We start from the raw sequence: 26,903 nt of genomic DNA on the forward strand, positions 1-26,903 counted from the left end.
GAGGATCTTTCCAGGGTTCGATGCCGGGTCGACGAAGCCGTCTGCGCAGACCACCATCCCGTCTTTCCCACCACCTTCCCAGTCCAATCCCAGCATGTCACAAAGCGCAGTGTAGTCAGCAAAGGAGGAGATGTAGAGTTGGCCGGCAAAGAGGTTTAGCTGGAGGACCAAATGCCTAGGCACGGACCACTCGGCTGGAAGAGCAGGCGTGGGATAGAGGCGAAGATCTTCAAGGCTCTCAAACCCAAGCGTTGACCGTGGGTGGTATAAGCAATGGTATATTGGAATTTGTAGGGCAAAAGCGTGAAACGGGATTTTTTTTGGAAAATGAGGATGTTGATGAAAATAACAAGGAACTTGCTCCAACCTCATAAACAAACAATTCCGTGAAATGGAAACTGGTCCAGATTATATCATTGGAAAAGCCGAATATTTTGCATGCGGCGTATTCGGGCCAATTGTAATTTTGGTTTGTCGGTCCTCATCTCTCCTCCAATTCACCTCCAAAAGAGCTTGTGGTTCAAGCATAGGGATTGGCGGCTTGCAAAGTCCATTTGGGAAGGCCGCAGACAGGCACACCATTATGTTACGGCTGAATTCCAGTCTGCCAACCATACACTACCACACCTTCCATCTGCGAGGTTTGCTACATAGCGCCTTAGCTTCCTGTTGTCGAGTAAAGGTTACATTTCACTTGGTGCATCTGGCCATCCAAATATAGCTGCAGATCTGCGAAGGCGTTCTATTCGTCTTTGTGATATGCTGACAGAACAGTGCTAAGATAGTGTAAGCAGCCACGATAATGTAAATTTTATTTGCTTTGACTTAATTGGTCCCTTTTCGTGCAGGCACGCGCATAAACGCAGGTTTTCAGCTCGCCTGCACGGCTGTAGTGGTCAATGGATAAAGACGAAAGCCAAGCCTCTGACCATGCAACCTCATCAAATCAGTTGGAAAACACTGCATTTTTGAATGAGATGGAGGTTATTTTGGGTCACAGCAGAATGGTAAACCCCGAGGAAGCAAAGGAAGTGAAGCAGGAAAATATCGCCGGCGGTATGGTGAAACTTCATCACAAGGCTGGGCTTTTGAACAACGTCGGAGTTCATCTGGGTGACGGATTCTCAAGAACTGAAGCATTGGCAGACCTCGAGGAAGCCATCAAAGTCGGCCGAAAAGCTGTCGAAGCCACTCCGATAAATAGTCCAGACCGGGCTGGGCGTTTAAACAACCTTGGAATTCGTCTGAATGACAAATTCTCAAGAACTGGAGCATTGGCAGACCTCGAAGAAGCGAAACAGAGCTTTGCCACCTCTCTGGGGCACCTCAATGCTGCCATAAACGTACGTCTCCAAGGTAGGCGTAGGTTTCTCTCGATTCCACACATATCTAGTGATAAATCGGCATTTGAAATTGCCGAACAGGCCATTAACCTTATCCCGCTTCTATCAACTCGGTCCTTGCCAAATTCCGACAGACGACATCTCCTTTCTCAAATTTCAGGGCTATCTTCCGACGCCGCCGCTGTTGCCCTTTGTTCAAAAAAAAGCCCGGCCATCGCCATCGAGCTACTCGAAACCGGTCGCGCCGTCATCGCCGGAGACAACACCTCTTCTGCTATTTCATACAGCCCTAGTTATAGAGTGCTTATAACCCGTAAATCAGTTGTGTCAAAGACGGAAAGGAGATCCTTGACCAAAACTTTACAAGTCTCAACAATTATCATCTATAGTTCCGCAAACGTCGCGCACAATGCATCTCTTGTGCATGGGAAAGTCCAAAGTACCGAAACAACAAGAAAATAAGCAGACTCATACAGTAATTCGCTCTCCTCACAAGATTTTTTCTTTGCTTCCTTTCTCATTCCCGCCTCCCTCGATATCTGCACCGCGTTAAGCTCCCGAGTGTTTTTGGCCAAAACCATACCTATCTCGGTTAATTCGGAGAGGAAGTCCCCCAGACTCGCCAGCTCTTCGAAAACGCGCTCATCAAAGACACCTGTGCACGCGACCGGCTCGTGAAGAATGCCTGGGAACGCTGCATCTGTTTTGAGATGGAGGCGGCCGGTATGATGAACAGTTTTCCTTGCGTTGTGAAGCGCGGCATTTGCGTTATGCCCTGGCTACAGCAGACTGCGTATTCGTAGGAAATCCTTTGTTTTGTGCCCCTGGCGGAAGGTCACGGAGGCAAGAAAGCACTGGGGTCCTGTGGTACGTAGTTCTCGCTTCTTTTCGCGTTGGTAGCCATTCTATTAATTCCCTTGGGCGTGGGCGAGCAGGTTTTTGCTTTGCCACAGGGAAAGGCTGGGTGTTTCAAGGTGTCTCAAATGCCGGAAGTACATTCAAAGAGTGGCAACCAAAAGAGCACAATGGAAATAACACTTCATCGCCAGAGAAGCTTGTTCAAATCAATCTTCTTTATGGCCCTGTTGATAATCTGAGTAACAATCTGTACTCCATCTTTTATTTGTACCTTCTGTATTAGTACACTGCGACTATCGCAATACATACCCGATGGGGATCTGTAGGGGAAGAGAGGTTTTGAGAGATGGGCCAAGGCTCGGAAGGCAAATTGTATTTTGTGAAACAATCTTCTCGTTTGATGGAGGCGCGTCGCTAAGGCTTTCGATATGGAACATTGGCTTCCCGGCGTTGGGCTGGTGCAGTGTTAGTAGATTGAAACCCTGATTAGAATGATGATCACTGCTTAAATATCACATCACAGACATATGAGTCCGCAGACAGTCTCCGCTATGCCCTCCCTTACACTTTCCGTTTGATTCATTGCCAACTATTCACCTTTCGATTCAACCTCCAAGAGCTCACCGCATCTCCAGCCTCAGCTGCTTCCATACACCGCCCAGTCTCTTTAACGTATGCCTGTTTGTAATTGGACAATCATCGATCATCTGAGGACCCTCAGACGCCTGTGAGCGGCTATAAGTACCCGGCTTACCGCTTTCGAATACCTTTTCCAGGGCTCTCTAAGTCTCAGAATGCGACTATTGGGTGCGATAGAGTGACGTCAAGAGATTTTGCGGTCGAGAAGGAGTTGAGTCGACGCTGCTTATAAAATGGACGGCGCGGCGCACCTAACATATCGGAGTGCCGAACTCGACCGAGTGAGCACGTTACCACACTCAACTCTCTGACATTCGAACCTGTAGCGATAATTTGCATATACGCGCCTAATTCATTGGCGCTATGAGTCGCTTGCTTCGTGAAGCTACGAGTCGACGTGGGAAGTCGATCGCCATTTATATAGCCGAGGAAGTTACAGACAAGGGATATCGTCGTCTCGTCGACGCTATTGACCCAAAAATCTTGGAGAAGACAACTGAAAGGGTGCAGACGGCATTGCAAGGCAAAAAGCTCCTGACAAAAGAACAGGAGCAGGTAGTTGCCAGCGCCCTTATCACGTCAGTGGCCAAGCTATTCACCCTTTCAAATACTCGATCCTTGCTTAGCAAATTGTAACACAGTTCTATGGAGCACAAAAGCCAAGGCGACCCCAACACGCACTCCTCTCTCGAGTTATACGACGAACATGGGAACATGATCGCCAAAGCCCATGTGACACGGGACAAGGATAAACAAAAAGTATTATACTACCCGTTAATGACGATGAAGAGAATTGAACAGTACTTACTAATTAGTGGAAGTTTAGGAAGCTCGAGCTGTCTCGTGAAGAACATTGCTAGAATTTCAGGGTAAATCTAGTTTCAACGCTCAAGGCAATGACGCTGTAAGGATGCCAATCATTGATGTGCCAATACTCATTAATCTTTTGCCATTTAAGGAGCATTGGGGCCATTGTATTAAAATGTTGGACTCTCTTTTTCTTGGAGCTTGCCATGTCAAGCCATTTTCGGACTTGAGCAAACTTTTTTTCTTTAGCAATTTCTTTTCCTCAGCTACTTCTTTAAAATACCCTTCTGCCATGTTGTGACTGTTTTTCTGGCACAATGACGATGGGTAGGATGGGTCGAAGCAAAGAAAAGATGATTGGTAAAGCACAAAATAGACAATGGGTGGGAGCACAGGAATGACTGGCGAATTTATTGACCTGCATGTAACTTTGGACAAGCAACTTCTGCGGCAGATTGATGACTCTTCAATGTTATTTTCAAGCCCACAATGCGCTTACAGTATTACCAAGCAGTGACTTCTTGCTGAAATCTTCGCCAATGGTCTGACGCTTCTTCCAGCGGTCAGTTACATCAATCATCGACAGATGATTTAGGTGAACAGTATAAACCAGGTAAATTATATTAGCACAGAACTGAGCGCCGTTACCTGGTGGCTGGATGAATCTTTTTGGTATCGGGATCGTACGTAATCCAACAACCCTCCTTACCCTTGTTCTCGGCGTCTTCCGATGTCCCAACCTGTGCGATTTGGTACGCAAGCCACAGACACCTTTCACGACGCTACTCTCCCATCGACGATGTCTCAAAAGTCCTCTTATCCTCCTCCATGCTTTCATTGACGGTGAAATAGTCGTCCGGCAAAGCCATCTGTGCCCACACAAACCCGCGCATCGCCCTGTCCTCGGGGAACGGCCTCCTCTCGGCCGTGCGGGGAAACTCGCACGTTTCGTATTTACCGGGGGTTTTAAAGCCTGCTGAAAAAGAGTTCAAGCACGAATAGAGTAGATGCCAAGGAAAAGATGCCTCAAGATGCGACATTGCTGGCGTTATGGGCTCGCCACCGCCTGGGCCCTTCAAGTCAGCCATCGCAAGCAGAAACTTCAGCTTGACGATGGCGTAAGAAAGTATGTTCAGATCCCCCAGCCGTGAAAGGACAATCGTATCTGTGCTTTTGACAAAGTGGTGAACTTCTTTAAAATGTTTCAAGGGCTCGACCACGTCCTCTTTGGCTTCCGTGGTGGCAGCTGGGCCGTTTTCATCATCAGCGTTGGACGATGCCTCATCAGCTCCAATCTTCAAGTGAAACAGAGGGTTAGTTTCGCCAGCCTAGTGCGCTACTTAGATGGATAATAAGCTGATACAATGTCAGGTTGGGTGTAGTTTGGTGAATTTGTTTATATATTAGGGTTAGACTAATGGGCTCAATATGAAATCCAACATTGCTCCCGGAACATCTCATACCCCCATGGCACCGCTACCTCTTCTACGTTTTTGTTTGGGTGCAGAGGTTCAGGGTAAATCTTCAAGAGTTCTGGTTGAAGCCCAAGTTCTTTTGTTACCTGACCGATCCGGGCTTCTCTGAAGTGGCTTTTGCGAATTCAAGGCAGCAAGGCAGTGTTCAGAGTCTGTTTGTCTGCGTACCAATCCCGCTTCATTGGATGACAGCTCTTCGCCATAAAAATCATAGTCGGGGCCGTCAAATCGTTCGCCTGTCACTTCAGATCCCAAAGCACTGGCTAGCCGCTCCTTGAGACCATAGAAGGGCCATATGGGCACACGCGTGTAATCGATGCGCATTGAAGAAGCTCCGCCTGGCTTTCTGTGAAGAGTCCTTGCCGGATTTGCAAAACCCTCTAGGAAGTCTGCACCAATAGTTCCAGTATAGATAACAAGATTGTTTTCGGCCGCGTCAAACTTGAAAACACGTACTTGGATATCGTAAATGGAGTTCATGGTTAAACATGACTGCTTACTTAAATCGGAAGATAGAGCCTCGTTGGCGGGTGGAGATAATTTAAACCGCCGACGCCCATCATTCCCATAAAGCTGTTGTTGTGCCATGGGGATAAGAACCACTACCAGATACGCATACTGGTCGGTATCAGCAGGTACAAGCCCTTTTAAACGCAATTGAATAAGGTTCAAAACAGGTGAGCTTCTGTAGCTGTCGTTCAAAGGACCTGGCGGTACCTGGAACAGGGTTTTCCGAGCCCGAGGAGGATACTCCCGGTCCACGAAGGCAATCAATGGCGCGCTACTGAGGTTGGCTTCGCTCGATTTTGATTTTCGAGGCGAAGAAGATACGGGGCGCGCGGCGGCGAATTCAATCGATTGTGAACGCAGACTCCCCTTGTTCCATACCATGGAAAGCATAACAGCTTTCTGGTAAGAGCTCTTCCCAAAGCGTAGCTTGAGTTCCTCATCAGCCATGGCAGAAGACATGCTTGGGAAGAAGCCGCTCATCAATTCTCTCAGAGCGTGTGTTTTTGCCGGTGACGGAGATTTTCTGTCCGCAAATGTGCTGACCTCGCGGGATAACCTTTTGGCCATATCCGTTGGCTTGGGTGGCCGAAATGATACATCATTATGAATTCTGGGGGCTGGGAAGCTGGCAAGTCCTTCATAACTGAAATGAACACTGAGTAGTGTGCTATGGAGATCTGTCCAAAGGAGTGGACGGACGTCAAGTCCGATTCGAGCCTTGCTGTGAATTATGTTGTAAAGTGAGCCTGGTTCCGGCTTTTTATAAACAGCTGACTGGCGCCTTGCGCATCTTCTTGGTTGAGCCGCAGTTGTTGGTTTTGAATCAGCGTCACGGTGAATAACAGCCCGCTTTTTCGTTGAGTCCCGCATTTTTGATATCATAGTGCCGCAGGATTTTCGGTGGGTTGAATTGTCTGTGACGTGATAGTAGGAGTTCATTGGATCTCAACAGCAGGACGGAGTTGATAAAGGAGGGTTGACCGGGAGAGCTCTCCACCTTTGCAAGAATATACAAGACGCTTGTTAGCCCACTCCGCTGACGACACGGATATCTTGCTCATCAGTATGTTCGGAAAAAATTATACCTACAAAATTTACAGGTAACGTGGATGGGACGCGCAAATAATTAACAAATATTTTATATTGTAGGAAAATTATATTATTTCGTCGTTCCAATTTGCACAATAAAATATTATTTTCCCTGCTTCTTATACGGATTGTGTAATTTAACCCGTTATACCACACGTTTTTATTTTTTAAACGCGTTTTAAACACGATATTTACGTAAAATCCCTTTACGTACGCCACATTATATAATTTTAATATTCGTCCTTCGGTTAAAATTCCCTTTATTATGCGTATGCCGTAACCCATAATTTTAACGTTTTGGATACCGTATAACACCACGAGCGCATTACCTGTTTTTGGCTTACGCAATGATCCGGGATCCAGCCGATCGGTGTTATTTACCAAATAAATGGAATAATAATTATCGAACAATGTATTATTATAATATTTGTTTTGGGACGTGTTTATCGAGGTGAAAGCGCTTTTATTATGGTTATCAAATGTTCGGAAACCCGGAAAATTTTCTCCAGGGTCGCGGTATATTGCCAAATATGCGGCCGAGATCGTTGCGGGTACGTTTTTATTATTGGATGTGTTTTGCCTGTTTCCGCTCGTGGAGCCTTAAAATGCCGGGATCGTTCCAGCTTGTAAAAGCTTGGTTTTCAGGTCTTTCCAGCGCTCCTTTTTTAATTCTTTTCTGATTTGCTTGCATTCCGTTTGAAAATGGGTTTTGCGAGGTCGTGTAACGGAATTAATACCTTTTACGGCAATTAGGAGTGCATCACACTTGTAAACCTTCCAGGGATGGTGATTAGCGCCATAGGGGCATTCGTAATTCGTCTAATCCCTGTTTTGTTCCCCGTTGTGCGCACGGGTCGAACTCCGGTTGCGTTTTTGCGAAGGTCCGCCGAGCGTCGCATATAATTTAGCGAAATTGCTCCTCCCGCCGATTAGGGGGTTAACAGCTTAATCGTTAAACGCACCCCTAAACCACGTAAACGCGTAATCCAGGGTGATTTTGTGATCCGGTTTGTTAAATTCGTTCCGAATATTTACGGCCCAAAAGGGTTGGAAACGCCCTCCCGTTTTTGCGAAATCCCGGATCGTTGAATTTTTTCCGAAATTAGTTATCCGGTATGTAAAGCCCTTTTCGTATACCGCATCGTAAATTTTAAACCAATTGGTTTTGTCGTTCGTGGTGCGCGTTAATATTAATACCGCACGGTAATTTTTAATGGCCTGCTTTTTGGCGTATAATTTTAAAAGTGCAAACTTTTTTTTAAACGTTTTAATAATTTTTTGGAACGTGTTTTAACCGTTGCGGTGTGTTATAAATAAAACAATGTTAAAATAAATGGGATCGGTGTTTTTAAAAACCTATTAATGTAATAAATTTACTTTTTTAAATTCCTCGTTTATATAATTATCCAGCATTTTTTATTTTTTATACGTTATTTCCACGGCGTTTTTTATTTCGGAGGAAATAGGGTTTCCGGGTGCGACCGGTTTTTTAATACTTTTAAAAACGGGGTGGTGATTTTCCCGGAGCTTTGCGGCGTAATTTCGAAAAATTTGCTTTTTTTGAGTGGTGTTGCTGTCCCAAATTTTGAGGTGAATTTCGTATATTGCTCGTTTTGTGTGTTTAAGCGATTCGGTAACGGTTTCGGTAAATTTTTCAAACGTTACGAGTTTTTCGGAGGTTTGTCGGTCGGGGTTTACCAATTTCCAAATGCGGAGGATTTCGGCATTTTGTCGGTAGGCTTTAAACCATTTGGGCCATCCAGCTTGTGAGTTTAGAACGTTCCCTGACTTTTGGAGCCTTTTATTGTAGCTTATGGTGAGCGTTGGAGGTTTTGAGAGAATAGGTAAGAATCACGCTACATACTTTATACCGTCCATTTGTCATTGACCTTTTTTGTCGTCTGCCTACGTCGAGAGCCCGGCCTGGCTGTCGCGCGGCGTCGAGGGTCACGCGCCGCGGCGGGCCATGATCTACATGACGGGAGATCTCGCCCGGTACGGCGCGGACGGGTCGTTGGACTTCATCGGGCGCAAGCGCCAACCTATCCCGGTCTATGTCGGGTTGCAGACTCAGCACGCTCATGGAGAAAAGGCTCCAGCAGCTCTGGGCCGACGTTATCGGCATCGAGGCGAGCGCCATCAACGCCGGCGACAACTTCCTGCGCTTGGGGGGCGACTCCATCACGGCCATGCGGCTGGTGGCCTCGGCGCGTCACCAAAACCTCGCTCTGACCGTCGCTGACGTGTTTCGGGCGCCTGTGCTCGAGGACATGGCAGAGTGCGTCAGGTACGAGGAGTCGGAATCCAGCAGCTTGCAATCAATCGCTCCCTTCTCCCTGCTTAGTCCCGATGTCCACGAGGCTGCGGCTCGGAGGCACGCGGCGCGGGCTTGTTCGGTCGACGGTTCTCGCGTCACGGATGTGTACCCGTGCACGGCGCTGCAGGAAGGGCTGCTCGCCCTGGGCACCAGAGAGCACGGGCAGTACGTCTCGCGGCAGACTTTTCCGTGTCCATCTTGCCGACGTGGCTGATGAAGTTTTGGAAAGGTGTTGTAGACAGCCCAGGCCGGCCAAGATATTGGCGCTCGAGCTCTTCCAGGATCATCCTGAGCGTGTTGCCGTCGTATGTGCAGTGGTGCATGGTGAGGGCAAAGTTGCGGTCGACGATGGCGGCGGCGTGGTGGCCCTGTGGCGTAGTGACCACTGTAGTGTGGTGATCATATAACACAGTGGAGCGGCCAAGCTTGCGTATAAAGGTAGACCACATCAAATATTTATCTTTAAAGGTTTCCCTAGAAGGATATGATGGACGAGTATGGCAGCAGCGGTGCACCCTTGTCGCCGCAGGTGACCGTTCCTCCCCACTCTTCCCAAGCCACCCAACCAGCCCCGCTTACGTCCGCCATTGCCGGGCGAGTCGGTGTTCACAGGTGGAGGAGGTGAATGACAGGCTCGTTCAAGAGTTGGAGAAGCGAGACGATGCCATCCGCGATGCCGTGGCTATGATTGTTAGCCTTGAGGCGACGGTCGAAAAGCTTCAGAAGGAACGCGATATCATCAGATCTCTAAGTGCCGAAACGTACGACCAACTCCCCGAGCCCGAAGACCCCGACGAAGGTGCATTCACCAGGATGCCGAGTTTTATTAACGATCCTAGCGCCAAGACGGAAAATTTGCGGAATGCATATCTTGCACCACGTGCCAACACCCTAAGCTTTAAACGCGCTTCGAATTCTGCCATAAACGACGATAACGTGCCGGATTATAAATTGATGTCCACACCAAATTTGAATGTTTTTAGCGAAAGCTCTTTTGTTAACGTCTATGGACAAAAGCCGTTCCTAAACAGCTCGTCCTCGCCCCCAAAGAGGTCCATGGAATATGAGACATCAAGGAACGCTGCCGCCACAATTTCAAGGGCCATAACGCCTATTAAAAATCGTCGATCCAGCTTTGGCTCTGTTTCGCGGGGTCCATCCGGAACATTTTCGATTGGCGAAGTTTTTAATTACTCCCCGCTGTCAAACCTTCAACGGAAATTACAATATTATAACTCGTCCATATTAAGCGATCTGTCGGCCGTTAATGGCGGTACCCCAACCAATTAAAGGAACGAGTTCGGCAGCCCGCAATTACCAACGATAACTTTGGAGCAACAGCAGCAGGCTCGTCAACGTATAAAACAAAAGAAAAAAGATGCATTACGAAAGGTTATAACAAACGGTCCCAAGGATTTGGGTGCTGGATTACCACCCACTCCAAATACCATTTCGATTTCGACTTTGCGACGATTTAAAAACTCGAATGACACACTATCCCAACCCGCTACATCGATTAAATAACACGACATTGGCCCCAATAATCGTAACTACCCTGCTGCGACGGAAAGTATAAACTTTAGGTTAAGCAGCCAAACTACAACGGGAAAAGCAGCGAACCAGGCCGCTTCAATGTCTGCCTTTAACGGCAGGAAGGGTTTGGGCAATTTTCAAAAAAGCCTGTATACTGAATTTCAATTGGCTATTCCTGCGCGTCCCCGCTCCGCAGGTAAAACAATTACGTCCAACGACAGGAAAAACGACAACGGATGGGCGTCGGACAGCTCCGAAAACGACAATATTAATAATGGCGCAACAGTTTCGACGTATAATTACTGGATACGCGAAAGTCTGAAGCCGAACCGCGCTTTCCCGCACAATGCTGCTGTTAATATCGACAACGGCGCTAATGTGGGTGGTCGCGTGTCGCCTAACTTTTTCGCCTTCCCTGGTGCAGCAAATGGTTCCGGTGGGTGGTCTAGCGAAACCATGTTTGGCAACCTTGGTGGAGCGGGCTTCCTTGGCGCGGGCACGACCTCTCCCCCGACATCGCACGCATTTAATGCTATAGGCGCATCGCTGCCTTCCCCTCAGGCGGGCTTTTTCGGTTCTGGCCTCGCCTCGGCTGGGCCCTCGGCTTCTACAACGGTCCCGCCGCCGCTTCGGCGGTCAAACCTTCATGCCCGAACCGGATCTAACCCTACCGTAACTCGCCCTCCGTCTCGCCAGGCCCCTACCAACGGGAAGCTTCGCAAATCTCCGGTGCGCAGCAGCATGTCGCGAAGCAATAGTGTGGATTATAACGTTCAAAAGCCTCCAACACCAACTCTAACATCGCCTCCGACTGGCAACACCTCGGATCCCAGCAAACGTCACTACCCACCGATATTTGGCTCCCAACAGCAGCACGTACGCCGACTTAGTGGGTTGAATTTATTCCGTCGCAGCATTGGAACCGTTAACAGGGAGAGGGAAACTGGTTCAACCAGTGCACCGCCATCCGAGGTTTCCCTGCGTAACGCCTATCCCCCACCAATGTCGCCCAACTCTATGGCCGTGGCTGCAAACGAACACGTGAACATTGGAATGCCGTCATGGGGCCGTCGCTCGGATCTGACGGACGAGGGACTTTCCAGCGCAACGCCACCGCCGATCATGCGCAACCCAAACCAGCGTGGCGGTGGCTCAGCGTCGACCAGGAGGGGTTCTCTGACGCCTTTGAAGATTTAGAGCAGCTGCCGGATCGCGTGCCGCAATAGTAAGTTTTACTTGTTCCTTTTGAAAAAAAAAGCCCATAATCCTTTTTTGTCTATCCCTTGCCGGTATTAACACCTTGTCCCCTTTTTCTTCCCCGACACAGCATGGTGCCAGGAGCCTACATTGAAATCGACCAAATACCCATGACGACCACCAACAAAACAGACCGCCGCGCCCTGCGAGAGCTCGGCAGCGCCAAGACTCTCGAGGAGCTCGCCTGGCTGCAGCTAAGCTGAGGAAAACAAAATAAACAATTTCAAGCATTTAAAAACATTTGTTCCAAAACCCGCCAGACCTAGCAAAACTCAAACTTTCGACGAATGCGCCAAGTTTGCACCGCCCTTCCCTGTCGGCACCGCAATTGGGCAACCACACAACCCGGTTATTGACTAAAATCCTAACCAGTTCCTCCGTATGACCCGAACAAGTCATTTTTTCCACGTACATCCTGGCCGCGAAAGGCGCCACTTCGCTAGACGAAAATTCAGTAATTCTCTGGTCGCTAACAATTCTGTTTGCAGGGACGGGGATATGTGCAGAACCGAGCAATCCCAATGTGGCTTGAATTGCTACGAAATCCGTGGCGTGGGTAAAATCGGCGTAAAGCTTCTTATCCAACGGAAACGTTTTCGGATTGGTAGTAATTGTGGTGTTGGTGCTGGTGGAATCTTGTACAGGTCTTCGTAATAACCTCGCGATAAGTTCATTTACCCATCCTATTCCCAATGACGGCCCTAAAGGGTTGCCATAAAAGTGGGTATACCATTTAACTTCATCATGAAAACGCTCAAACGCCTCCCAATCCTTGTTGTCGAAAATATTGCAAATGGGCGATAAAATACCCGTTTTCACAATATTAGCCGTTGTTTCCATAACACATAGCTCCATAAGTTGAAGAATTTCGTAAACTGATATATTTGCCCCTGGTAAATTTTGATTCAACCGTTTTGCGGTCTCCGTCAAAATCTTTTTTGGTAATTCTTTTGCAACCTCTTGAGCTTCGGATTTGTCGTATTTGGTGCAACCGGCATTATTTAAAGTGTTGTTATATTGCTTTCCGACAGGAAATTTAAACATTGAAACAGGGAAATGATGCGGTTTAACTCGAGTTTTATCGCTTAAAGAAGTTTGATGGAAGCCGTAAGCCCATTTTTCAGCGCTTTCAGCAACTCGTTCGGCTCCATCAGAACGGATAAAAGGTTCGTTATTTTTCGCCAAATTTTGATATCGTCGGTAAAAATGTATTCCTGCATTTATTAATTGGTGACGACCAAGATCATTTAAATTTTCAGTGGGGAGGTTATATTCGTAATTACGAATAAACTCATATTTTGCGCTATATTTGTTGACAGAAGATTGAATTCGTTGAATTATATCTCGGTATTGACTTCCAGTTTTCGGATACCGAGCGCCATGCCGCACAAGTGATTGTACAAACGTGACCGTGCAACCCGGTAACGAGGCGGAGGGGTTGAATTTCGACGAGGTGGAATGAAAGGGTGCAAAATGGCTCCATTTATAAGTTATTTCAGGCCGGTATAGAAATCCAAGGTCGGGTGTTTCGTATTTGTTAAAATCAATATAATTGTTAGTAGAAATTGCTGATATAACTAAGCCGAAAAGAAGAATGAAAATGGTAAGCATTTTTAAAAAATGTAAAGGTTGACTATCGTATTGGGATATGAAAAGAAGTTCTGCTATATTGATATTGTAATACAATATTTTATTTTATACGAGATTAATGTGCGAATAGAGCAGCTTAAACAACATATAACAACAAACTTTCAAGTCCAACGTTTTAAATTTAGTAAAATTGCATTTTGAATGTATAAATATATATACCTATTTATAGGTAAGATTAAAGCGCAGAGGGACAGGTGAGGAGCTTTCAATGAAATTTATCTTGCGTTAACGTAATTCTTCCAAATCTTCCAGGCCCTGCCCCTACTCCCTAGTCTCCATGGTTATATATATCCGGCTGGGGCGGTCGACATAAGCAAGGTGATTTAGGAGGATATTTTTAACAATTAGCTGGGCAAGCTAAGTGTTAATATTACATTGGTAAGGTAAGGTAAGCTTGTCAATGTGAGGATCAGGCCCCCAGACCTGCCCTCAGAATCACGACTCGGCTCCACGCCGAGCCAGGGATCGGACAAAGGGTCCACTAACTCCGGATTTAAGCGCGTCTCTCCAGCGCGTCGTTGATTGTAATTTCTCTCTTCTCTTTAGTTTAGAATCTTCGTTAATAGCGCCTAATATATTGAGGTTCTCCAATGTACGCCTGGCCGTGACAACAACCCGACAAAAGTTATTTGTTAGTTTACGTTTGTTAAAATTCGAATCGACCGTTACCAAAACAATTCGCCAATACCAGTTTTTAATGTTTTAAAACAGTTAATTAAAGGAATAAAAGGAATAGCCCACTAAATTACATTTTTATCAGTAAAAGTCCGCAGCTTTTGGAAGGTTAACAAAACGTTTAACAAGCGACGAAAGGCCAGAAAAATACGTATACGCGAAGGAAGGTTATTTATTATATAAAAAGTTTAAAATTTGTTGCAATTGAATAACGCAAATGGTCCGATATTGGATAATAATAGTGAATTTGGGGAGGAAAATAGTGCGCAACCTGCTACCAAACGGCGCTGTAGTAATTTCAGTAATATGGGATATAATTCGCGCACCTGTTAGGAGGATGTAAAAATGTCCGATATATATAATTCCGATTGTATTGAGGTTAAATAAGCAATATTGGCGTTGGAATTGAAGTTGGAAACTGTGTTAAGGTGAAAAACTGATCAGGGTACCTGTTAATACTTGTGGTGCTAACAGGGGACATAGGGGTAAACCCTAGGTGCGGCGTGGTAAATAACCAGTGTTAAAATGCGCTAAAAAGCACTGAAATGGAACGTTGTACGCAAATGGACATTAATGTATTGGTGGGAGGACTTTGCTCTGTCCTCTTACATACTTTCCGACATCGAAGTGGGGGTCGGCACGCCAGAAGGGGTTCCGGCGCTGCAAATGAATTTCCGAAAAATTATTTTGTATGGGTTTGTTAAAAAAACACCCTCATTTGCTAACAAACCATCTCTGGGTTCGCACGCAATCTTTGATTTGGTGAATTTTTCCAACCCGGTACAGGGTATTTAACTCGTAGGTGCAGGGTGGGTATTAAAACCCAGTACAGGGTAAGTAACCCCACTCGCTATCCTTTGAGTCGCACTCCTGCATTTAACAAATTAACGGAATTCCAACAACCCCACTTCGGCACTATATATAATGGGCTATATACAAATAAAAGTGGGCTTATTACATGCAAAATAATGCATATAATTAACAGTACCTATATGATCAGGGTCCTGAGGATCCACGTTAGATTTAAAATCAGGGAAATATTTGGTTTTCTTAGCAATTTTAACAGCGCGACGAAAATATTTTTTTAAAACGGTGGGGTTATGGGCTATATTAATACCAATTTAAAAAAAAACGGACGTTTGGAATTTGCGGGCGTTTTTTGAGTTAAATTCGCGATATAATTAAACGCAAAAAATATAATAAGAATCGGGAGTAAAAATTGTTTTAATACAAAAATAACGCGGGCGAAAAATCAACAATATTCTAAATTAGACTCTGTCACGGTACCTTGTCTCGCTGTACCTTCTGTGCCCTTGGCATAAGGACCCAGGGATGCTATACAGTGCCTATTTAATGACCCTCGTCCCGCGACACGTAAACATGGTCTTTCTATTTTTCCGCTTCGCAGTTATAGAGCCATTGCAGCTCACCAGGCACAAGTTTAAGCACAATGTTTAGGGTGAATAGACTGCGATTCTGATGACCACAAGAGAGTAAACGAGGCCTTTGATAAGTATAACAATAACCAATGTTCCCCGTATTTTATCTGAATCTAAGCAACTGTTCGCGTATGTATTTTTGAGTTCCAAATGCTCCTGGGGTGCCAAACACGACCCTGACGGAGCTTTGCACTATTTCACAACTGACAACGACGGTGACGAAAAAGATTGCCAAGGTTTATGAGGAAATTTCTAAAGCATGCCCTATTTACAATGGCTAGAGCGTTGCTATTTATTCGCTTCGACCTAGACACCGTTTGTCACACGAGCTTATGCACCTCGCGGGTAGTGGGTCCTTCGTTCCTCTTGTCCTAAGTACAATAACAAATGCTTTGTTTATATATATCAAAAACGCCCCACCTTCCTTCACTTGTTTGGCTAATACCCAGCGAAACTCGACAAGTTCGGGCGAGTTTCAAAAACCGAGCACTGATGTGCTTCGGGCACATTGGACAGAACAGGATCTAATTCATGCTGGGGTCTCTGTGGGACCGTCTAATTCATCGTCGCTAAGTAGACCCAGTGCCTGACGTCGAGTAGGTGCTGCAGGGTCGAAGAAGAGCTTCTCAGCCAGGGTTGTCACTCTGGTTCCGCGGCGTGACTCCTCGCCAGCGTAGTCTCATCTCGCATTGCAGATTGTGATTTTAGACGCGAGAAGCAGCGAAAGTGGTCCGAGGGCAGGTCAAAAGAACACCGAGAAGCGGTGGCACCGGACCTATTAGCAGTGGAGCCACCGGGGGCGTTGGTCTACCCGCAATGTTTGGCCGGGTCAAGCGGGAGCCCGGAGCGGCGCATTACTTTCCCCAGTGGGTTTGCGCGGCCACCAAGCTCGATTTTAACCATAGTAGGAAATGTACGTGACGTTCCTGCAGGAAAGGGTCTCAAACCGGGGATTTGTTCCTCTTTGCGAAAGCCCTGGGCGAGGAGTTTCAGCGGCTGGCCAGGTTCCTGGTAGGCGAGGATGACGCTTTTGCCGCCGTCGAGGTTAAGAGCGACCGTCGCATCAGATATGTCTTTGTGCAGGTAAGTTTGCAGGAAAAGATTAATAAGAGCGCGCATTTTGTTAATCCCTACGGCCCTTGTCCGAAGGGATGTATAGGTAAACACCATTTTTTCAGCCCCAAATTGCACGTAAACAAGTCTTTCGTTAGGGTTAATTACAGTCGCCTGGCCTCCCGGGACTTCATCATAAGGGGGGACATGCTGGAAGCGGTTTTCTTCTACCTGTAGTTTTTTTAAACTTGGCCCTGAAGTTAAGAAAGATTTTCCGTCGTCGCTTTTCAGCATTTCGTACTGGTCTTTATAAAGACTCGCGATTTTGAATGAATTGGGCGTAGTAGATGTCGGCCCAACAGGCCAGCCCAGGTACGTCCCTGGTGGAAGGGCTTTGCCGGGTTGACCATTGGGCAGCACGTCGAAATATTTATGTGATCTAGCGACAAAGAATCCGCCGGTCATAAGAAGGAATGGCGTTTTACTGGGGTTGTTGCGAGCGTATTCATCTGGGCTTTGAGTGCCCTGTGACGGACCGACGATGCTCATACGTGATTTGGGAATTACCACGGCAGTAAAAATCCCCCTTGGATTCATGTGTTGCATCATAGTCTTGGCACGAGCGTCGTTGTGTAAAGTTGGGTCGTGCTCCCAGCCGTCAGCTGTATGGAACTGGTAGACCACAGCATTATTTTTGTCTAGCGGAAATCTTTGATAGGCAGCCGCATTAACCAAAGTGAAAGAAAGTGCAAATCCTAGTAGAAGCATTTTGGAGCGCAGGTCGATGGCAGGTAATGGCAGATAAACGGAAGGTAATTGGAAGGTAAATGGCCAAATTCTAAAGCGTAAGGGGGTGTCAAATATTGGAGTGTTGCAGATAAGGGACAGAGTCGTATAAATAAAGCGCCTTAAAGTGGTTTAGAGATTTATTCTATATAATACAAATACCTGTGCAGAAACCGGTCCATATTGCTAGCCGAACCCTTGTAGAAAAGGATACCATGGACCAAAAAACCTCTATATTTGGACAGGGATAAAATATCGCATAATTGGGAATAATAAAACCTAACGAGAAAAATAAACTTTTGTAATTTATTTTAAAGGCTTTAATAACTTGAAAATTTACTTCTCGAACAGCCAAAATAGCTAAGGTTAAACGTAGCCCGGGGCAAGTAAAAAAATACCCCCTATTGCCCTGCGTTTATGCATGGGCTTTTAGCGACCTAATTGTTCAAGGGGAGCTTTTAGAACACCAACCTTATAATAGGGCTGTTATTTTGCAAAAGAATATGTTACTAAAAGCAGGAGCATACATGCGGCTCACGATTTGCAGTCGCTATTGTGAAATGGTAACATTTGCCCCTACTGCTATAGTAAAAGGATCGGCGATGCAACTTGAAAATAATTCTCGCTAAGTATTGACCAGCAAAATATGTATAATTAAATAGATTCAAGCTTAGGCTTTTAGCCTAGAAAAGTAAGAAAAGAAGCAGACCTAAAATAGTAATTTCGATAAATATTAACAGATAATATATAAAAGATAACTTATATAAAAACCGAGAAGAATAATAATAGCAGGCGGCTTTAAAGTGCTGGACATATTAAATGATTTATATTGAATAAAAAGTTTAACATCCGGGCATTGAATACTAAAATAGGTAAAATAGACTTTAATACCAAATGCTGACAAATTATTCGAGGTAAATTTAACGCAGTTCTTATATAGCAGAGAGGTTAAGTTGGTTCTCACATTTTGGCCACCTCCAAACTTGGGCAGCTTTAAAATAGAATATTAATATACCATATTTAGAACAATATTTAAATTTAAAATTATTATCGCATAATAACATAATCACTTTCAGGGTTTCTTCATTTATTAATTTCCTCTCCACCATGTAAAATTTCCAAACCCGCACTGTTAATTCCCTGGAATTGAAAAAATCTTTTCTTTTTTCTTTTTTTGCTACTTAAAACCTTGCTTGCATCCGCGCCGGGATTATATTTTCTTTTTCACCCGAGGCATTAACTCCAATCGTGCTTCCGATAAATTAACTTTTTGTTGGGCTGTCGTTGTGCAGGAAAGTAAGTCCAGCCGGGTGCTTCTCGTACACGAGATGGGAATGCCACCTCGATGCGCCGCCGGGCCTCCGGAACGACGCCGGGCTTTGCGTGGCCTGAAGGTCCGGCCAAATGATATGCACGCCGGGCAGGCCCGGCACGTAGGGGACCTGGGGATGGACCTCGATCTTTCCAAAATGCTTACCCAAATTAAACTGCTGCTGCAGGCTCAGGTGCTGGTCGCAGGTCGCGGAAGCAGACGACGCTCCGCTCCGCCACCAGCAGCGCCAACTCGTCCTTCTGCCGGTCCGTCAAGTCCTCGAACTGCAAGCCCTCGATCTCGGTGCCGACGTACGTCGTCAGGTCCGCCACCTGTGCGGCGGCCCCCAGCAGCGCCTTCTTGACTTGTCGGCGCGCAGGGCCAGCTCCACGTGCTCGCGCTCCTCGGAGCGGGCCTTGTATACATCCTGCAGGTAGATGGCGGTCGCCGGCTAATACGGGTAACCTTCTGACAGGTCAATGCCTGCCTTTTCTAACCGCTGCCGTGCTGGTGCGGGCAGGTCGAGGTCTTTTTTGGGTTTTGGTGGCGCCTTGGTGTTGGTGATTGGGATAATGGGGTCAATTGGGGCAGGGGCCATTTTTGCCGTGGTTTGACAAGCAATCCGGGCGATAATTTGTGGGTAATTAGCGTTTCTTTGGATTTTGAAGCCAATTGCTTTTTGCCTCGACAAGCTCCGTTGGCCTGTTCTTATTAATAAACCAAATTTCATACCAAACATCGTTTCCAAAAAAACCAACCTCCACAAACCAATTGCTTGGAAATACGTCGACTAAGGAGCAACCTAAAAATCTTCCAAATTGGTCGTCTGATGGTAAGGAGTAAAGGGTTTGACAGCTCTTTGCAAATCATGACAGGATGGTCGTAGATAACGCCTTGGGCCCTATCTCCTCCAAAATCACGTCAATTAAAATCCCCGCGTTGGACTTGGGACCCCTAACTGGATGGATATCGCGATTTTCCCAACACTTATTTCGCGATATCTCCTTTGCAACCATAACACTGTAGCATTTCAATATTTCCCGAACGAACCCAGGCAAAAAACCCGTGGAGCCGTGGGGGTTGCATTGTAAAAGGGATTTAATTGAAAAGCCCAGCTGGAAACCAGACGAAATTCCCCGCTTCTCATCCCACATTAAATACTTATCAACAAACAACTCCAAAAATGGCCAAACCAATATCCTAACTTCGGTAGATATTCGGCATATTCTTTTCTTTTCATCAGTAAATCTCAAGCGTAATATTAATAAGAAAAAAAGGTCAGGCCTGGCACGCCATTTTCAAAGCTATTTATTAGGTATTCAACTTAGAAATACGTCTTCGAAAAATGCAACCTAAACTTACAGCTGCAACGCCTCCGCACCAACAAGACTTGAAATCTTATCAAGACAAGATTGTGCAAGCTTAAAACCAAGGAAAACCCCAAGGAGGGAGGTGAGTTTTGGGTTAGGCTGCATATCTCGCCACTGCTTTATTATAAAACCTGATAGTAAGGATACTATTGGTGATAAAATTGCGACCAATCAATAACAGGGGCTCATAGGCGGGTACATTTGCGACAATTATTTATTATCATATTAAATAATGTGCTACAGCTTCCTCACGTATCCGCTGGGTCTGATCTCCCTTCCAAGGGCTTTAACCAGTGCTCTGTTCCCCATCGACAAGCTAGCCGTCATCATAGTCACTACCGACCCAAAACACCCGGTCTACCCTCCAAATAATACCTCTAATGGGGCGTTTAACAGCAAAAGGACCAACTCGGACCACTCCAGCTCCAGCCCTCCACCGGTATTGGCTGATAATAGTAATAGTAATAGTAATGTCTATTAACGCCGGGCCGCGCGGAGCGCCGGTACCGCCGGTTCTCCCCGCATGCAGCCGCACGTGGAACATTACGGCGCGCTATTTAAGCTTACATAAGTTTATATAGCGGATCGATCGTTACGGGCCGGGCCCGGGGCGATGCAGGGGTGGGTGCCTGCTGCGGCCCTGCAATTTATATTTTTGCAAAGGTATAACCAGCCTGCGGCGCTTTCCGCCGTTTGTTCGTGCGTACCGTTGCGCGCTGTTACGGAGTGGCGTGCCTGGGCGACTGCCAACCGTGTCTAGCTCCACCTCACGTGACAAGGCGCCAGGGTGAGTTTGTTATTTGTTCGCTTAGGCGCGTGTACGCGATTGGCACTGCGTGCCTTTCTTCTTCCTTTATACTTAGCTTTAGATCTTCGAATAGAATCGCCCCTATATTGCAGCCTTGTCTCTTTGGGATCGCTTTCGTGACGGGTATAGGTTTAATAAACGGTAAAGTAAATAAAATAATGCAGGCGTTCCCAACCCAAATACCCCCACCTCCAAATAACGATAAATTCGATAAACCGGACGAAATCGACCCCGTCTTAAAGGCAAAATATTTATTGGAAAAAGGGTATATTGGCCGGGCTGCAAAAGCCATTATCGACCTAACCCCGTTAGCCCCGGAAACCCCGGAATCGTTAAACGCACTCCGGGAAAAACACCCTATCGGTAACGCTAATCCGTTTAATACCCGTTCTCAACCATCCCCGGGCAATACGGTGATAACGGAAAAAACGATAAAATCTGCAATTTCGTCTATCGGAAGGGAAAAGCCCCGGGCCTTAGCGGTTGGACTAGGCCGTTATTAGACGCAGCTATTAAAACCCCCGGTGTTGGAATAGAGGGAATCGCGGTCAATCCAACAATAGAGCGATGATCCACGTGCAATGCCGCACAGGCCAGTTGCACGTGACTCACCCGCCCAATTGCGGGTATAAGACGGAAGGACGTTCAGAAGCTCACCTCTAGACAGTTTCATAGAAGATGCACAATCAATTTTCTTTATATCCGTATAACAACGTTCTGTTGATCGATCGACATTACGAAAGGCCTATCAACACAACCCCTATATATATATATATATATATATATTATATTATATAAAAAACTTCTTTTTTGATAAAATTTGGCGCATAAATCCTTCGGATTTATAAAGATTAGCCCAAAGCCCTTCGTGTCTTTTATTTATATTTAAGCTGCTTTGCTAGGTTATTTTACTTAAGGTGATGGATGTGAGGATCAGGCCCCCAAACCTACCCTCAGAATCACGACTCGGCGCAAGATTGATTTGGGCTTCACGGTTTGGCGATTCCATTGTTGGTGGTGGAAAAAACACGTGTCGAAATGAAAAGATGGTCAATGTAGGAAAAATGATCCGGGTCATGTCCTGATCCGGGTCATGTACATCCACGTTAACTATTTAAGGGATTCGAGAATGGCAACTAGAAATGCATGCTTATAAAGCATACTGGGTGGTATGCGTGGAAGGATGATATTGTCTATTGTAATATGTTATCTTTTAATCGAAAGTATATTAAGTTTTGGGAAGAAAACGAAAAGGCACGACTTGTAGAAGAAGAGAAACAACAAAATAACCAATAGATTATAACTGGGTGGATATTTATCGAGATGCTTTAATTGCAAAACATCCACGGGCCCGCACGAACCCCCTTTTTTTATCCCAGAACATGTTGCAAACAGCTGTCTTTGTTATTTCAGAATGTAGACAGGAATAGCCAAAAATAGCGACTCGCACTATTTTTGTTTCAATTCGAATCCTACTAGGCTTATAAACATTAGTCAGTGAGTAGATTAACAGATTGGATAAACTACCAGATAGTGCGCCCATAGATTGACTAATTAACTCTTTTATGCGACTCGACCAAAGTATTTTACGCGAATAGTTTTTGGAGACTAGCTCGAGTTATAATTTAAAATATATAATTGATAACTTTTATACTTTATTATGCGAATCGGGCCATTTATTAATCATAATTATTTTTAGCAACGGTTAAGGGAAATTGCATAAATTTTTACGAAAGCTTATATATTTTACTCGTAAATTGCAGGTTTACACAAGAATATTCGAATATAAACTTGGCAAGGTGAAATAGTATATAATAGTGCGTTAAAGCAGCCTGTGTAAGTGGAAATAAAATAAATCAATCGGATTTATCAAATTAAAATTTATAACCTTTGCAGGTCCTACCACCAAGTTACTTTATCGCACCTTTTCTTTATTGTTCACTTTTATCTTCTTTCCTCCGAACTATTAAAATATAAAGTCCTCTTTGTTTTATTTCACCTTCGGACTTGTCCCGGCTATACTGGCGACACCCGGAAACCCTGGTAAATCCTTTATATCTTTCGTTTGATATAATATTTGAAACTGAAAATAATTTCGATACCCCAAAGCGCGAGCGGTTCACAAAAGCGCTGTGGTGTTGTTCCGTTTTACAGCCAAACTGAAATTTGGATGATTCCTTCCGACTCGAGTGGTTGGATACTGCCGAAAGGTAAATATGAAACAAAGGACAGCAGCTGGGAAGCTTGCGCAAGGCGCGAGGCTCAGGAAGAGGGTGGGTTTTACTTCGACAGTCTTGAATACGTCGGTTCCTTTGGCGACACCGTTTGGTATAAAGGCACGGTGACACGTAAAAGCGAACCTACGGACGCAAAGAATCGTAGTAGGGGTCCCGCAGAACATTTTACATTCTCCGAAGCAGCTGGTTATTTGACAGGGTATGGAGAGAAGAAGGATTACATGCTGAGTGCCTTTAATAAGGCGATGGAGTAAAGGGCTACATGCTTACTAAATGGCTGGCGCCACCGTCGTAGCTTATTAGAGGTAGCATGGTGCATCTTATACCGATAGGCGGTATGTAGGGCTCCCCAAAAAAGTCTTTTGGCGCAATTTGTATTGGCGGTTTGGAAGCGGAAAAACAATGTGAAGCAGAGAAGTAAAACAAACAATCAAGTTTTAGCCGATTATATACTGTATTTGTCTCAATACTTCTGTCAAATTGCGTTTTGAATTAACAAAATACGTGTTAAATAATTCAATTTCAAATGCCCAACTTAAGGTTTTAATTCGCGTTTATTTATGTTCTGAGCTACTTTGCTACGTTGTTTTACTTGAAATAATAGAGTGGAGATAAATATAAAGATATAAGGTGTAAAACAGAAGTGGGAAAAAGTAGAAAAGAAATAAGTAAACGAAAAATAAAATCCTAGAAAAGAACGAAAAAAGGAGTAGTAGTAGTAGTAGTAACGTGGATATACAGTACCCTGGCCACTTTTCCTATACCACACCATTCCTAACTCCAATTGCAACATCTGCATTGCTTATTTTACCTCAATGCAGTCGGAAATATGTACATCAGACATTTCTGCATCTTCCTGACAGGTGCGTGCATTATGTCCTATACTGCCACAATTGCCACAGCGCCGGTTAGTCGCCAATCGCGCATTATTTCCCTCCCCATTTTCACCTTCGTCATCCATTATTGGATTATCCGCGCTTGTTAATTCCAACGAAATTTGAGATTTATGTACGGTGTATAACCCTGTTTTACGAACACGTGTTTTTTTGGCCTTTCGTCGTTTGCTAAACGCCTTATTGGCCTTCCGAAAGCTGCGGTTCTCTGCTTCAAAAAGCGTGGTTCGATAAGCAATTAATTCTAATCCTTTCGCCAATTGCTTTACTGCCTTAATAATCGGTGAAAAAAAGCTATTTGGTGACGGCTAATTCGAGTTTTAATAAGCGTTAATTGATAAATAATTTTTGTCGGGTTGTGCGGCGTTTAAGAGACCCAAGATTCGGTGGTGGGAAAAATAAGCTTTTTGGGTGAAGGCGTCCGTATTTTAATATCCAATTTGGAAATTACGGTTTCCGGGTTATAAGGAATAAGTCCAGCTCCCCTAAAACCCCCAGCCATGTTGTTTTTTGTTATAAAAACTTTGTACGCCGCTACAAAAGCCAAAAAAACTCGACCTTATTAATATTGTTAATGTGGGCCCGGATGAAGTTGTTAATTTTTTGTCCGTACGCCCGTTTTAGGACACCGAACACTCCGACGTCAAGTGGTTGGGTTAAATGAGATGAATAAGCAGGCAGGCAAATTGGAATTATGTTATTATTTTTGCAATAGCTTTTAAATTCGGGTGATTGATAATTGCCGTGCCCGTCGAGCACTAATATCCGATATGCGCCTTTTATCCGCGACTTTATATGTTTATCGAAATGTTAAACCCACTCGAGGCCAGTTTTATTATCGGTCCATCCGTTGGCAGTAGGTTTTAAACGCTGTAAGGATTAGGCCCCTAAACCTACCCTTAAAACGATTCGGCTCCACACCGAGCCAGGGATCGGATAAAGATCCACTACCTCCGGATTTAAGCGCGTCTCTTGAGCGCGTCGTCGATTGTAATTTCTCTCTTCTCTTCAATTTAGAATTTTCGTCGATAGCGCCTAATACATTGAGGTTTTCCAATGTATGCCTGGCCGTAACATAATTTTAAATTTACTATAATTTACTGGTGAAGCAATTAAAATATATCGTTTAATCCCTTTATTTAATCGTTCACCACGTCGGTTGTGCCCGACGGTAAATTAGGCCATAAAAAACACCATTCGCGAAATTAATGTCGCCGCGTAAAAATTACGGCCCACCGATTCGCTAATCCCAACGCGTAATAAACGCATATTCAGTAAAGCCAAATAATTTGGCTTCCGGCATTGCTATTCCCAACACCGAAGACTCGGACCAAAACGGAAAAATTATAATTACCCCAGTAAGCCCAAAGCCAATAGAGCCCGCTCCTACTAACGCCAATATAAAGCCTGAAAAGCCCGTTAAGCCCCAATACGATATAAAGTAAAATCAGCCAATCGATAGTATCGAAATTGACGGATCGTACGAATACGAGTTAATTTCCGAACACCTAGGAAAAACGCGAAACCTTCCCCACTAACCTTTTACCAAAACGTTAAACGGCAGGAACGAAATTCCGAAATTTCCAAGCAAAGCGCCCTCGCCTACCGCCCAAATGAAAAGCGAAATGGCAAACGAAAACGAAAATACAACCGGCCAGGCCACCATCATTTAATCGCAATTGTAAAACTTTTTGGCTATTATTGCCCAATTAAAAAACCAGTTGGCCACCCAAAACAATTCCAGTAATGGAGCCCGTGGGGTTACACCCTTTAACAGCGTTTTCGGTAGGACCGATTTTAAACCTGTTGGATTTGCCGCCCATAATGCTTTTAGGCCCTACGGAAATGGCCAAATTAACGTTAACCCCGGGTATAATAAAAAAACCCGCAAGACCGGCGTTGACCCCGGATTTTTCGAGGGTAAGGACGACATTTTCGACACGTGGATTATCCAAATCGCCGATATAATGGAAGAAAATAAAAACATTTACAAAACCGAACGTAACCGTATGGCAGCCTTTTTTTCGTTAACAAAAGGACCGTTTAACGACCTATTGCGTAACCGTTACGCCTCGAAAAAAAACCCTTTCAGCGGTGTTGCCGAAATGGTCGTAATTTTAGCTGCGGTGTACCACGACGATAACCAAAGCACTAAAGCACGCCGAAAATTGGTTAAAATAATGTTTAACCCAGCAGACAAAATTATGGATATCCATGTTTTTGTTGGTAAAATTAACATTTTGGCGGACCGCGCCAACATTTTTAAATTAAAGCGTAAAACCCTATTATACGAACATATTCCGGCAAAATTGAACACCCAGTTTTTCGACGACGTTAAAAATCCGGATATATCGTACGAGTTTTTCGTAAATAAAATCGCCAACGTTGCATTGGCTAATTAGCGCGTTTACGAGGAAAACCTTAAAAGGAAACAGGTTAAAAAGGGGCGCCAATCGCCCGAGCCTCGTCGTCGCCGTTCCCGCGATTACGAATACAGGAGAAAGGTTAAAATAGCGATTCCCACACCCGTTAAGGAAGTAGTTATTTTTTCCGATAAGGAAAGGAGCGCTTTTTTGGACGCAGGTTTTTGTTTTTTATGTAAAAAGGCCGGCCACCAATCCCGTCACTGCCCCGATCGCAAAATTATCGCCAATATGTTACAGGTTTTGGATTATAGGGATTCGTATTCGCAGCCTGATAATTCGATTCGCAATTCGTCGTCGACTTTCTCGTTTAATTCGGAAAACTGTTAAAGCTGCCGGAAATCTTTTCGGTAATTTGTATGTTTTAAATAGTTAAAATCGATAAATTATCTAAATTAAACACCTTTTTTGCTTCCATTTAATTGCAAC

At 45.0% G+C, this 26,903-nt stretch overlaps 9 protein-coding genes across 9 annotated transcripts; 5 read left to right on the top strand and 4 right to left on the bottom strand.

The window, feature by feature from the left end:
• Window positions 1–1,058: 1,058 nt before the first annotated feature.
• On the top strand, window positions 1,059–1,805 carry PpBr36_10372 (uncharacterized protein; the record flags this gene model as incomplete). The annotated part of the gene is made up of 1 exon (XM_029897484.1): window positions 1,059–1,805. The coding sequence occupies one exon, from the start codon at window positions 1,059–1,061 to the stop codon at window positions 1,803–1,805; it is 747 nt and encodes a 248-aa protein (XP_029744335.1).
• A 1,398-nt stretch (window positions 1,806–3,203) lies between these two features.
• On the top strand, window positions 3,204–3,713 carry PpBr36_10373 (uncharacterized protein; the record flags this gene model as incomplete). Its single annotated transcript, XM_029897485.1, has 2 exons — window positions 3,204–3,418; window positions 3,482–3,713. 2 exons carry the CDS (start codon window positions 3,204–3,206, stop codon window positions 3,711–3,713), a joined length of 447 nt encoding a protein of 148 aa, XP_029744407.1.
• Window positions 3,714–4,291: 578 nt separating this feature from the next.
• Window positions 4,292–6,502, bottom strand: PpBr36_10374 (uncharacterized protein; the record flags this gene model as incomplete). The annotated part of the gene is made up of 2 exons (XM_029897486.1): window positions 4,292–4,942; window positions 5,291–6,502. The coding sequence occupies 2 exons, from the start codon at window positions 6,500–6,502 to the stop codon at window positions 4,430–4,432; spliced, it is 1,725 nt and encodes a 574-aa protein (XP_029744310.1). The 3' UTR covers window positions 4,292–4,429.
• A 2,273-nt stretch (window positions 6,503–8,775) lies between these two features.
• On the top strand, window positions 8,776–12,031 carry PpBr36_10375 (uncharacterized protein; the record flags this gene model as incomplete). The annotated part of the gene is made up of 6 exons (XM_029897487.1): window positions 8,776–9,203; window positions 9,277–9,433; window positions 9,651–9,994; window positions 10,793–11,612; window positions 11,675–11,796; window positions 11,899–12,031. 6 exons carry the CDS (start codon window positions 8,776–8,778, stop codon window positions 12,029–12,031), a joined length of 2,004 nt encoding a protein of 667 aa, XP_029744408.1.
• A 28-nt stretch (window positions 12,032–12,059) lies between these two features.
• PpBr36_10376 (uncharacterized protein) lies at window positions 12,060–13,439 on the bottom strand (the record flags this gene model as incomplete). Its single annotated transcript, XM_029897488.1, has 1 exon — window positions 12,060–13,439. One exon carries the CDS (start codon window positions 13,437–13,439, stop codon window positions 12,060–12,062), a length of 1,380 nt encoding a protein of 459 aa, XP_029744409.1.
• A 2,792-nt stretch (window positions 13,440–16,231) lies between these two features.
• Window positions 16,232–17,413, bottom strand: PpBr36_10377 (uncharacterized protein; the record flags this gene model as incomplete). The annotated part of the gene is made up of 2 exons (XM_029897489.1): window positions 16,232–16,367; window positions 16,404–17,413. 2 exons carry the CDS (start codon window positions 17,411–17,413, stop codon window positions 16,232–16,234), a joined length of 1,146 nt encoding a protein of 381 aa, XP_029744311.1.
• Window positions 16,409–16,803, top strand: PpBr36_10378 (uncharacterized protein; the record flags this gene model as incomplete). The annotated part of the gene is made up of 3 exons (XM_029897490.1): window positions 16,409–16,505; window positions 16,530–16,675; window positions 16,771–16,803. 3 exons carry the CDS (start codon window positions 16,409–16,411, stop codon window positions 16,801–16,803), a joined length of 276 nt encoding a protein of 91 aa, XP_029744342.1.
• Window positions 17,414–18,913: 1,500 nt separating the features above from the next.
• PpBr36_10379 (uncharacterized protein) lies at window positions 18,914–19,341 on the bottom strand (the record flags this gene model as incomplete). The annotated part of the gene is made up of 2 exons (XM_029897491.1): window positions 18,914–19,170; window positions 19,209–19,341. 2 exons carry the CDS (start codon window positions 19,339–19,341, stop codon window positions 18,914–18,916), a joined length of 390 nt encoding a protein of 129 aa, XP_029744341.1.
• Window positions 19,342–22,894: 3,553 nt separating this feature from the next.
• Window positions 22,895–23,412, top strand: PpBr36_10380 (uncharacterized protein; the record flags this gene model as incomplete). Its single annotated transcript, XM_029897492.1, has 2 exons — window positions 22,895–22,975; window positions 23,029–23,412. Coding segments are annotated over 2 exons (465 nt in total), but the record flags the coding sequence as incomplete, so codon positions are not given.
• Window positions 23,413–26,903: the final 3,491 nt, after the last annotated feature.

Source organism: Pyricularia pennisetigena, assembly GCF_004337985.1.
Source record: "Pyricularia pennisetigena strain Br36 chromosome 4 map unlocalized Pyricularia_pennisetigena_Br36_Scf_9, whole genome shotgun sequence".
Classification (NCBI taxonomy): Eukaryota; Fungi; Ascomycota; class Sordariomycetes; order Magnaporthales; family Pyriculariaceae; genus Pyricularia; species Pyricularia pennisetigena.